This window comes from Nylanderia fulva, unplaced genomic scaffold (genome assembly GCF_048542155.1).
Source record: "Nylanderia fulva isolate GAGA-0341 unplaced genomic scaffold, ASM4854215v1 Scaffold7, whole genome shotgun sequence".
NCBI lineage: Eukaryota > Metazoa > Arthropoda > Insecta > Hymenoptera > Formicidae > Nylanderia > Nylanderia fulva.
The window spans coordinates 1,623,134-1,635,711 of record NW_028190807.1 but is presented as its reverse complement, the minus strand read 5'-3'; the positions used below and the strand labels follow the sequence as shown (position 1 = coordinate 1,635,711).

General features: G+C 39.8%; 1 protein-coding gene across 9 annotated transcripts in view; it reads left to right on the top strand.

Annotated features, from left to right (window-relative positions):
* LOC114934598 (uncharacterized) overlaps positions 1–12,578 on the top strand; it is a 99,037-nt gene that overhangs the window by 80,735 nt on the left and 5,724 nt on the right. For 7 of the 9 annotated variants that reach the window (XR_014926089.1, XM_085488606.1, XM_085488599.1 and 4 more), the window contains 11 exons: positions 1,053–1,183; positions 6,918–7,103; positions 7,876–7,968; positions 8,173–8,415; positions 9,749–9,829; positions 10,244–10,393; positions 10,931–10,951; positions 11,105–11,372; positions 11,600–11,983; positions 12,130–12,297; positions 12,375–12,565. Coding sequence is in view for 8 of the 9 variants with exons in the window: in XM_085488606.1 (XP_085344732.1) it covers positions 1,053–1,183; positions 6,918–7,103; positions 7,876–7,968; positions 8,173–8,415; positions 9,749–9,829; positions 10,244–10,393; positions 10,931–10,951; positions 11,105–11,372; positions 11,600–11,983; positions 12,130–12,297; positions 12,375–12,565 (1,916 nt within the window). In the remaining variant the exon portion in view is untranslated. The remainder of the gene's footprint in view (positions 1–1,052; positions 1,184–6,917; positions 7,104–7,875; positions 7,969–8,172; positions 8,416–9,748; positions 9,830–10,243; positions 10,394–10,930; positions 10,952–11,104; positions 11,373–11,599; positions 11,984–12,129; positions 12,298–12,374; positions 12,566–12,578) is intronic. The other 2 variants (XM_085488601.1, XM_085488600.1) reach the window with 2 other exon arrangements.

The window sequence follows — 12,578 nt, the reverse complement described above, 5'->3', positions numbered from 1 at the left end:
AATGTAAATAAAATTTATTTGTATGATTTTAATAAAATCGTTTCCCGTCTTCTTCCAATTTTTGGGAAAGTCAGATCACGAGCGGTCGTAATATTTTAGCACCGGTGCGGTGGTGCGACGTGATATTAAGAAAATTGTAAGAATAGCTTTATTGTGTGCAAGCACAGATGTGTTGAATGAGGATAGCTCTTGGCAAATGCTATCCTTAAGAAGAATGCAAGAAATGTCTCTCGCTTGCAATCCAAATGCCACGGTTCACCAAGAATTTTCTTGGTATGCCGTGCAATTCGATTGTATCTGTACAAGTACAATGGCTGCACAATATTCTGCGTATTAGACGAAAGTCTGTGCTTTTTACGATGTGCGCCAATCCAACGGTCGGAATTGCGGAATATTTTTGCAGCACATAATTTCGGGTATTTCAGATGCATCACTTTTAAGTCCAACCATGAATTTTAATAAATATTTAACAATTTTTTCAAAGCTCAACTTTTTTTTTGGAAATTGTGAGAAATATAAAAATGTTACGGCTAGTTCGTTTCAATGACGTAGAAACTTTTGTTTTTCAAGTAAAATTTTCAGTGAAAATAAATCTGCAATTTTTAATAGTCAAAAATTTTTAAATTCATTGTAAAAAAAACAAAATGTTTCATTTTCAAAGCTCATGACTGAAAAATGCGCGCGATAATGTCTACACAATATTCCGAATATAATGAAAGAAAATTATTTTAACAATTCTGACGCTTTGAGGAGCAAACACAAAAGACTGTGATCAACGTGATTAAAGAGAAAGTCAATCTACTCGCTCGTTATTATTTAATTTTTTCCTCCCTAGTCGAAGCCCGCGATAAAGAGAGAAAGAAAGCTTTAGGAATATCAAAACGAATCCGATAGTTTCGGCCTCGTATATATCCTTTCGCTCATTACGACATTCTCTCAGAAATCCGCGACTTCCTTTCGAGCGTTTCCTGCGAGCGCGGCTTTCTCTGACGCAAGAAACGTCGTATCTCGGGCAAGGGACCGTAAACTTTTATCTCTCATTCTGCTCGCAGACGAGAGAAAAATGATGAGCTCGATCGGCAGGGATTTAGACCGAGGAGGAACAACGACGACGCCAACGAGTCAGAGACAAAACCAGCAGCAGCGGATGCGCGCGGATTGCAGCGAACTGCTGCATAAAAGGGTGAGCGAAGACGAGTTGTCTTTATTTATTAACGCCTTGGCCGACGTTTTATGGCCCGTGCGATTTGCGATTTCGATTGGCATGGCAGAAAGCATGATGGATGGAGAGAGGAGATTCGCGCATCGATCGTGCGACTGTCGCGCGGAAAAGTTGACAGCGCGGTCACCGCAAAATGTATAGCTCACGCGTTTCGGCAAAAGAAAATGTATTAATCGCGATTTCGGCAAATCCGCAAGAAAATCCATCTTGGAATCCTTCTTGAAATTCAATAACCAAATTAATATAAAAAATTGAAGATAACTAAAAAATTAAATATACCCTCTCCTGGAAAAAATCCTGCATACACCTATGAATCTAACGTTCTCTCCTCCCGTTTGTGGAAAATAAACTATGTATATACTATATGTATACGCGTGAAAATTAGCTTTTACGACGAAAACTTTACTGCAAATTTGCGCAAAGGGCTCGCGAATCCTTTTGATTTACATAATACAGTGTCAAAATAATGTTGTCGCGTCCCGAGGTCGCATTATCCGGGATCGAATGGCGAATTCTCCCGCGGATTGTTGCACGATCGACCGTCTGTCATTTTGCTGCTTTATCTATATAATTGTCTCTTTTGTCCCTGTCACGCAAACATATACGTTGTCTGTTTTATTGACGCGACGTAGCCTGCATATCATCATCGCAGCATGTAAATTCCATTCGCTCAATTAATTAAAATGTTGCCGAGAGAGAGAGCAAGAGAGAGAGAGAGAGAGAGGAAAAGAGGGAAACTGGTAACACTTTCACACACACGAGTCGATATGAATGATATCGATAACACTAGATCGCACGCAATAAATACCAAACGAATTTCCATCCAAATGCTTTGATTTTCCAGAGCGAAAAATATTTCCGTCAAATTATGGCCGATGAGTATCTCATAATTTATGGATAAAATCATATTAATCTATGCCGTGTATTCGAGCGTAAATATGTATAGATTGCGATTATTATTTCATTATTGTACAGAATAGATCATGATTGCGCGATAAATAAAGCTTAAATATGATTCGGAAGCCGAGTAAAATTCTGAAGCGAGGACTCTCATTTATTCTCGCGATCGCATCTAAATAGCGGTGAATCTAATCGAGTTATACGATGAAGGCTCTACACATCTACGTATCTTTGATGCCTCACAGTCGCTTCTTCAGTATGCAACAAGTATAGCGTCGGACGATCGTAAAATTCTAAGCGCGGGTCGAGGACTTTGTGCTACAAATAATCCTGTTAGACAGCATTCTTTGAAGAGGATTTCATCGCGGACGCTCGTCAAAAATCCGATCGAAAAGTCGCGAGATTTTTCACCTCGCGAGCGCAAAATTTGGATGAGACGCGAGTTAAGAAGCGTTTATCTCGAATGCGCGATACACGAAGAGGCAAGAAAGTAGCGACCCAAGTGTCGTCGTCCTGGCGCCATTACATACAATGGACAGCGGTAAAGGGTGGCGAGAGGGTCAGGACGAAGGGGGAGCGAACTACGAGAAAAAGAGGGAAAGAGAGAGAGAGAGAGAGAGAGAGAGAGAGAGAGAGAGAGAAAGAGGGAGAAAGAGAGACGAAGCGAAAAGAGCGATGGTGGAGAGACGGTGGAGAAAAAGAGAACCGAGAAACATACAGGGTCCAGGGTCGATCCTGCATACGGTCAGCACCGGTCAGCAAGGGCACCGTGCCAAGGAACTGCGAACGGACCTTAAGCTTCATGCACAATGGACTTCTCTATTTGCGCTAGACGCTATAGCGTTCAACCTTTCACATATCTCTTCGGTTTCTCATTTACAGCTTTTCCTATCGCAAAAAGATTGCTCCGAAGTACGTGTTGCAACCAAGAATACGGTATTTCTGAAATGTAGATCGTCTGCAGAAGCAAAAGTGCCAAGTTCAATGTGACTCGAAAAGTTATCGAAATAGGACACTGCTGTGTCTATCTAATATATTCCTCGAACATGTTGCGATATTCAATTTTGAACGACAACAAGAACAAGTTTGAAAATTTCATCCAGTTTTAAATCTTAATCTTCATCGATCATTATATTCCGATCGTATTACTCGTAAAAATGCGACTTGACACAATCCATCTTCATCCCTCTAGCGTCTTGCGAACCGCATAATATTCTTTATCTACATCTGAGGATAATCCTACTTATGGCTTATTCCAGTGTCTAGTATAAACGATCAAAAACCATACTGAAGTTGGTTTTCAACCGACAAAAAATTTACGATTGAAGACCAACTTCAGTATGGTTTTTGACACAATCCATCTTCATCCCTCTAGCGTCTTGCGAACCGCATAATATTCTTTATCTACATCTGAGGATAATCCTACTTATGGCTTATTCCAATGTCTAGTATAAACGATCAAAAACCATACTGAAGTTGGTTTTCAATCGAAAAAAATTTACGATTGAAGACCAACTTCAGTATGGTTTTTGATCGTCTATGCTTTCAGAACGATACTCGTGCCCTATCTACACTTAAGGATAATTCTACTTTTGTGGCTTATTTCAATGAGTAGCATAAACGATCAAAAACCATACTGAAGTTGGTTTTCAACCGTAAAAATTTACGATTGATGAAAACCAACTTCAGTATGGTTTTTGACCGCCTATACTGCTCACTGAAATAAACCACAAGTAGGATTACATATCCTCAGACGTAGATAGAGCAGCAGGAATAATATCCATTACCTCGCGAATGTCGCGGATTCCTGGATCCGTCGTCCTGTCATACATCGCGGCGCGTCGATAGAGGAGAACAGCAAGGAATAAAAGCGTCGGAACGAGCTAGGACGAAGCGGAAGAGGGAAGAAGAAGAAGAAGAAGACGACGACGAAGAGGAGGAGACGAGGCCAGCAGCCACGGCAGCTCGGAACTTTTGTCGGCGAGCATACCCGCGTGTGGTCGAGGGTCGGTCGGGGCCCTCGGGGGGGCAAAAGGTACAAAACGTCGAGCACCGGACGAACCCAAGCAAGGCGGCGATGCTGCACACACTACGCTGCCGGCCGGTCGAAGCCGATCGGACCCGGGCACGACGCCAGTCCGTTCAAGTCCTCCTCCGCGACCGACCCGCGCCATCAGACGTGAGACTTCGAGCGCGAGAGCTTGCGGTGGAAATTTCTTCATTTTCTACACAAACTGGAGCACCATCCCTCCTTCGCCTGTTCTTCGAGAGATAGACGCCGAGGCTCCCACTGGTTTGGTTCAGGTAAAACGTTAACTGGAATGGAGTGGAAGACTCGAAAGAGAGAGAGAGAGAGACGCTTGCTTGCTTGCTTGCGTGGGAGAGATGCGACCAAGTACCCTGTTCGATGTGTACTTGAAAGAATTTAAGATTAGGTGAAATTTACGAGCTGCTTCCGGAGACTCGCCGCGCGTTTCAAGTACATGAATGTTTTCGTGAAATATTTTTATGGATACATTCATAATTTTCTGAATTTGAATCCTTTTACGTCGATGTCATAAAGGTAAAATATTTTTCATGTCCATTTCAGTTATATTTTTTCTTAAAAAGTATATGAGAAATGAAAATGTATTATTATTGGTGTTAGTATAAAATATATGAATGCCGGAATCGAATATATTAACCTCTGCATCTCGTATCGACCGGAAGATTGTTCTCCTAAGCAAGTGTGCCTTTTCTCCTCGGGAACGCGATTCTGCGGACATGTTGACGTATTTTAACGCGAGGTGAAAAGAGATTCCGGATTCGCTGAGCGATCGTTCCTCGCTAGGGAATGCTCTCCCAATCTCGCAGGAATCCTGCGAATACAGATCAAGATTATACGACCTCGAAGATAGCGAAAGATTGACGGGGAAATTCCAGGCGGAATGCGAGCTATATCGGGGGTGGAATCTGTCCGTGTTAAAGCGAGAAGAGCGCAATTTTCGTTTTTCGCGCTGGGAAAACTATCGATCGGGATGCTTCGATTGCTTCGAATTTCATTCGCGTTCACCGTTCACCGAATGAAATCCGCCGTTTTCTTCGCCGCAACGCTACGTGCACCGAGCTCTCGGCGTGACCTGTATCTGTTCGCGTTTCTCGTCTGGTATTGGTATGTCGATGAGAATTTTTACGTCGTCTCTGAAGGACGAACCGAGTATTATTAGAAAATTGGAAAGTAATAGAAAACTACGGACACGTATACTCCCGTTTCTTCGATTTTCCGTGACCTTTAAAAATCGTTGCAACGTAAGAAGGAACTGCAGCAAACGGAAGAAATATAATCAATTTGCTCTCTCAATTTGGCTGCGAGCTTCGAAATAACTCCAAAATTAATGGAACATAAATAGAGTCTGAAGTGTTTTTGAACCGTTATTTTGGAAAATCTAAATATTTAAGAGAGAAAGAATAATCGTAAGAATAGCTATCGTTTAATTTAGATTTTTACAATTCTTTAATGTAATTTTAAACTAAAAAAAAAAAAGAAAGAAATATTTTTCAAGATATTCTTTCCGACTGATCTGAAATAAATGTTGGAATTTTACAAATGACTGGCAAGAAATAACATTAGGATATAAATAATATTGTTTAACGTAAATGCAGGTGAATATTCGATCGAATGAGCAACGCAGCTATTTGTAAATTGATAGCGCGTATATCATTTATTATTATTATTTACTCATCACTATCTACCTCGTATAAATACTCGAATGATAAACACAAATTACTTCGGCAACAATTGTTATTATTTCGACAGTGTTTATGTGTACACGCATTGTATAGCGTTCCACTTTACCTCCCATTACGGCTTTTAGCTGTATTACAGAAGATCGGGGGGATATAAACCCTTCGCTTTCAAGCTACCACAAATCCAGCCGTAAGAGCCATTAAAACGTAGCGGTTTTGGAACACGCGGGACAATAAATGCAAAATTCAGACGAACGAACAGATCGGCTGAACCGTAATCTTCGTTCCGCGCTGTCACCGAGAAATTCTGCACAGTTAAAATAACTTGCCTCACGAATAGGCGCAACTCTCTCTCTCTCTCTCTCTCTCTCTGACTGATAAAACCACCGGCAGAAATTTCAATACAGGCTACCTAATTCGAGCCGATGCGGCTCACCGCGGATCCTCTATTTTCCGCATTTATGCGGAAATTTGTTCCACGCAAAAGCTAGTTTCCACGGTTTTATCAGTTTCGGCTCGCGAAACCGGACGGCCGGAATATCTGTATATCTCGTGTACGCTCGTAATTTAATTCCTCTCTTTCTGTACTTTCCATTCTCGGGCAATACGATTTAGTAGATATTGTATCGTAAATTGCCATAATAACAAAATTGATGTTAGATAAATATATAAAAAAAAAGATATATCAAACGAATGGTATCGTGCATATTCTGAAAGATCTCACTGAATCGAATGATTCAGAGCATACGATATCTTATTGCTGTGGGTTTTTGTGTTGATGCAGCTGTGTTTTGTGGTATTAATATCAACTTGCGCTGTGTTTCGATAATAACATGATTTTCTCCTCTTCCATGCCAATCAAATCCGCATGCTCGAAAATATAGGTATTCCGCGAACAATAATCGCGCGATCAGAGTAATCTCTCGTTGGAGCGTTTTGTCTTTCTTTCCGCAATTAATAAAAATAAATAAATAAATAAATATTTGCGCGTCGGGCGAAATTTGTCGCAATTCCGTGCGCGATTGTTTGCGCGTGTATATGGCTAACAGACAATTGCATGCCTCGACAGAGTAACGTCAACAGTTCCCTGAGAGCGGACGGCAGGCAGGTGACGTCCGGGTTGGTGCGCGTCTCCGCTGGCGAGCTTCTCGGCAGGACCCATGAGGAGCTGGTGCTACTGCTGATCCAGTTGCGACGTCAGAACGCGACGGTCCTCAAGGCGATGGAGACGTGTCACATGGAGATCGAGGCGCAGGTCCGAAGAGAAGCTTTATATCGCGCGAGTCTCGCGCTAGAAATTTTCACAGTAATTAGATGACGATGAGATCCATCCGATGACGATGCGGACGACGAGGACACGTCGCGGCACCTCGAGCTCTCGAGGAGTCGTTGCCGATTTATTAAACGACCGCTTTAACCGTTAGAGAGAAAGTGACGATTCGCTTTGTGATGGACGACCGTGCAGTTTGACGAGATCTTTCAGGATGTGTTTGAATTAGATCGATTGCAAATTGCGAAGCCACGTGACGATGATGCAGTATGAGCGATCGACGTCGTTTCTCTCGTCGCGAATAACGGGGGACTTAAATCTGAGAGATTAAATACGTATTCGATTATACGATACTTTACGGATCGTAAGATCCGTAAAGCGCGATTGATTGAGAAAAAAGCGCGATTTGCTTGTTTCTATATTTAAATTGAAAGCTTACAAGTTTTTATTTTGATAACCTGAAGAATATAATTGTTGCGTAAATATTAGACGACTATGTTTAGTACGAGATATAGAACGTAAATAAATACACGTTGTAATTCCGTAACGTGCGAGATTCGAGGAGAAAGTCGAGTCGAACTTTGGGTCGCCTTTCTACGCAACTATGTGTCCGTTGCATTATTATTTGGCTTGCAATGAGTATCACGGAGCGACGAGTCGCTTAGCGAAAATGTATGCGTTAATTGGCACGCGAGAAACGAAGAAGCTTTTAATGTAGTGAGATAAACGTTTCGTGTATTTTTGTTTGCATCCGCAGGCTAGACTGGCGGAACTCGACACACCGAGACGACTGGAGAATCTTCAAAAACTCGAGGAACTCAAGAGACACCTGATGGACCTTGAGAAGCAGGTGAGACACGTTTGTCGCATGAAATAGGTATTTTATGTTTCTACCTGCCTAAAAAAATAACTCAAACCTAATCTTTGGAATTGGATTTTTCCTCAACAATTTTTGTTAGAGTGAAAATGTTGTCAATTCGTTACTTTATTTAGTGCGATTTCAAATTTTGTTTAATATTATTTGTCTATTCATGTTTTGCTTTTTTTTAATTAGTACGAGAAGAGCAAGCCTCTCGTGAACCTCGTGGATAATATGGTGAAGTTGGGTTCCCTGTATAATCGTAACACTGCCAATGGGACCAACAATGTTTCCGGTTCTCGCCACGATCTCATGCACGAAAATGCAAGGGATCATCGCGATCGTCTGGAATTTAATCAGAGGGTGCAAGAGCAACGATTGCTGGCCGAGGAGCGCAGAGATTGGGATAGATTGAGTCCCGATCATGGACAGTTACAGGTGATTCAATTAATTTTAATTAACATGAAAATGCCTCGCAGATTTTATTTATGCGAATCTATACTGATGGAAGAACGGTTATTTATTAATTTATTTGGAGTCAAATAATTCCTTTTTTAAGCAATATTTTCTTTAAATTCTTTATAGTAATTGAAAATATGCGATTTCGTAGTGAACATGTAAATAATTTTGATTAACTTTCTCTACTTTTTAAACTCTACGTCGGATGTTACTTACGAAAGATATATTTGACATCTAAAACAAAAGTCGTTCAATATTTCGTCCGTTCCATTTTCTATTTTCTATTGTTATGTTCTTACTGCTAAGTGATCCTCTGCGCTAAAAAGCACACTTAGCGTAATGCGCTGTCTTCTTGACCAATGAAAGCAATTCCTGATCTCTCGCGTGCTATAAACACTAAGCGCATTCGTGATGGACAGATTGCAAAAAGCCGATTGGAAGAAAAGCGTACGTGAAAAAATTAAGGTACGATCCTTATAGACCACATGAGAGACAGAATTGGGACGACACTTACGACTTCTCGTAAATTCTACGAAGAGCTCACTTTACCGTAGAATATACTCTCTAGGCGTTTCGGGTCTCTACGGACAATGTCCACTTAGTATCTTACGTCTTATTTCCTTCTTATTATTGGTTTGAGCTCTTGACAATTTTTGACATGTGCACGTGATGCACTAAACTTGGACGAATAACAAAGAATTTTAATAATTAATGTTTTTTAAATAATAATATATATTTTTGTGCAATCGAATGTTCAGTTACTGCTTTATTTTAATATATTATAATAACACATTTATTCAGAATTTTCTTCTAGCGCTTATTTTATGTATCTTTTCAAATATAAGTTAATTATATTAAAGATTGTCAAAAAATAAAATATTTTTAGACATATACATATTTATGGAAACAACATTTAAAAATTTTTTGACAACTGTTTATATAATTAATTGACTAATTTCGAAGAAATATAAAATAATCGTTGAGAAGAAAATGCTAGAAAATGTGTTATTTTAATCAATTAAAATTGTTGTATCGAAGCTGCAAAATATAAAATTATCGAAGTATTTCTTGATAAAATTTCTTGGTTGGAAAGGATAAAAATATATTCTAAACACGAAAGAGAGTCCTATTCATGGGCAAGAATAAAGACAAATACCGAGAGAACAGAGGTTCACGTTGTTCTAGGATTAACGATGGCGGATCTCTCTTTTCCCAAGATTCGTTCCGATTGAAACCCTATACCTAACTTGTCCCTTGAACAGTGAAACTTGAAAGCTTCACTAGTTCACTCGGTATCCTTTCTATGTCGCAGGCCAAAGTGCAGCAGCTCTACAAACTCGATCGATTGCTTCAAGAGGAATCTGGCACGCTGCACAGTCTCCAACAAGACAAGGTTTGTATCAACATCTACATCTATACTACAATAATATGATATACTACTCCGAAATCTTAAAATTACTTGAAAATTTTCAAGTACTCTGTAGGGAAACAAAACAAAAGCGTCTAATTAATAAATATATATAAAAAAGCTTTTTTCTCTTAAAACAATTTTTCCTCCAGTATTCTCGAAAGCAATTTTATATATCAAATACCTTAAACTCGAGAAAAATTCCAATCATGTCCTCGTTCGTCTCAATGTAATACCTATCGCGTCTACGATTTAGAAGAATCAATGTGTCGTTATTCGCTTGAAATTGAAACGTTCAGATATAACGATAAGCTGGAAGATGATACGAATTGTCCTAATTCCAAGATATAGAAATCGCTGTATCGTATTAGATGCATGATTGACTCGATACGATTGTAGGAAATACTCGAGAAGGCTTTGGGCGGGTTGCGGCACAAACTGCAAGGTAGCAGAAGCAATTTGGCCGAAGCCGAACGATACCGGAAGCAGCAACTTCTGTTGGAGCGCGAGTTGAGCAGAGTGAGGGTGTTGCTCGCTCACAACTCGAAGGTAAACAATTTTCAAAGCGCATCTGACAGAGGCTAATGCGCGTTTCTGTCCGTTCTCTCGTGTTCCGAACGAATCGCGCGCGAATCCGCTATTGAAAATGATTGGCAAGATTGATTGGCGGAAAAACAAGCGTAAATTGCGCGTCAATCTAAATTTCATAATGAGGGTAATTGCCGCTTCTCATTTTTCATGCTTTTCTCGACAGACTTAAATCAAAGCGTACAAGTAAAAAAGTGCTTTATTATTAACGATGTTTCTGCTTATAACAGATTGTCGGATGATTTAAAAATAGAGAGAGAGAGAGAGAGAGAGAGAGAGAGATAGAGGAAAAGAATGAAGAAACTAATCTCGTTTCTTCATAAAAATTAAATTAAAATAATTTATTTATGATATCTGATATCTCTCTCAATCTTCTTTAGTGCTTTTGCAATATCAATTTGCAATATCATGAAAATAATAGTAGTAATATATTTGGATAACGAGAATAGATCGCATAATTACATTACTGCAATTAAATATTCGATTCATTGTTTCCAGGTAAAACCAGTATTCTTCCAGGTAATTTGCATTATTCACAACACAATAATTTCAGTTCCGCCGTTTGCTGTTTAGTTGCCATTCTTGCCATGCAACGCGATCGCCTATCGTTAATTTATTGTCAATCGCGCATTTTCACTCCGACAGCCTCGATAACTTTCTCATGGTTTGCAGAAACTCGAGGAGACGGTAGCCGAAAATGCGAGATTGGAGCAAGATTTGGTGGTATTGAGGCAAAAAGTGCAAGCGTCTAGAAGATACGCCGGTAATATTACGAGAGATACTCCGAGTACGACCGCACCTCTGGAAGCGGAATTACGACGGATGCAACAACTCGTCGGCGATCTGCAGAGACAAAGGAAGGAACTGAGCGTTCAAGTTCGCCAACTCACAGAGAAATCTCATAGTTTGGTGCAGCAAATTCGCCCGCAGCCTCTGCACGGTAAGTTTAAATACAAAAATGTAATGCGCATTAAATTCATTAGATTTCTCAAAACTCAAGAGCTAAAATATAATTATAATTAATTACAATAGAGAGAGAGATAAATATTCGTTGTATTTATTATTACTTATTAGGATATATATATATATATATATATATATATATATATATTCTCAAAAATGCTTATTAATTTAATAATATAATTAAAAACATTTATTTTTTCTCAGCCCCTCAAGTGCATCAGCCGAAAAAGCGTACGCAAAATTCTTGGCTAGAGACCGACTTAGATTCCGGAATAACTCTGGACCACGGTTTAGACTCGCCATCAAGTCCATCTTTATCCATCTCACCTCCGAATAGGCAAAACGATAATTCTCATCAGCGATATGGCTCTCCTACGCAATACAAGGATTTATCTCCGCTAAATCGTCCACAAAATCAATCCTTCGTGCAACCTTCCCAAAATCACATATCGGCGCTTTCGCCGCAATTGCGCGAACAGATTCAACAACATCAATTAAAGCAACAATTATTGAAAGATCAAATGCAGGGCAAAGGTAGCGCGATCCAAGTTGCGCCTTTGTACGTTAATACAGATTCTAGAATAACAGGTAATATTCGTTGAACGATATATATATATATATAAATTTATGGTGTCATATTAATTGAAATAATATCTTGGTTGTCGAAATATTAAAGTTGTAAAAAAATAATTTTATTACGTATTTATTTATTAATCTATTGTTTCTTATTCAAGGTGATTACATTATCGATACGAGCAAGCACAATGGAAATATGTTGTTGAATGGCACGCCGAATTTCGCTCCGGAATATATTCCGCCGCCTCCACCGCCGCCGCCATTAAACGAGGAGACATTATTATTGAATGACAATTATAGACAAAATGAAGACAACAAATTCGCCGGTAAGCCGTTTCTTCCGTCGCGAAAGTGTTAAGCTTGTGGCGCTGACAAAAATTTAATTTCTGTTCCGCGTTCGCAGGATTAATGCACAATCGCGAGAAGCAAGAAATTAAAACGGTACGTATAGTGAAACGCGAGTCGGAAAGGCGGCAAAGGGATCGCGGAGATAGAACCGGAAATATTGGAATTCCTCTGACGAACGGCCTTCAAGCACCAGGCAGCGCAAAGAGATTGTGCGATGATGACTTGGGTGGTTCCCAAAAATTCGAAGTAAGTCGCTAAT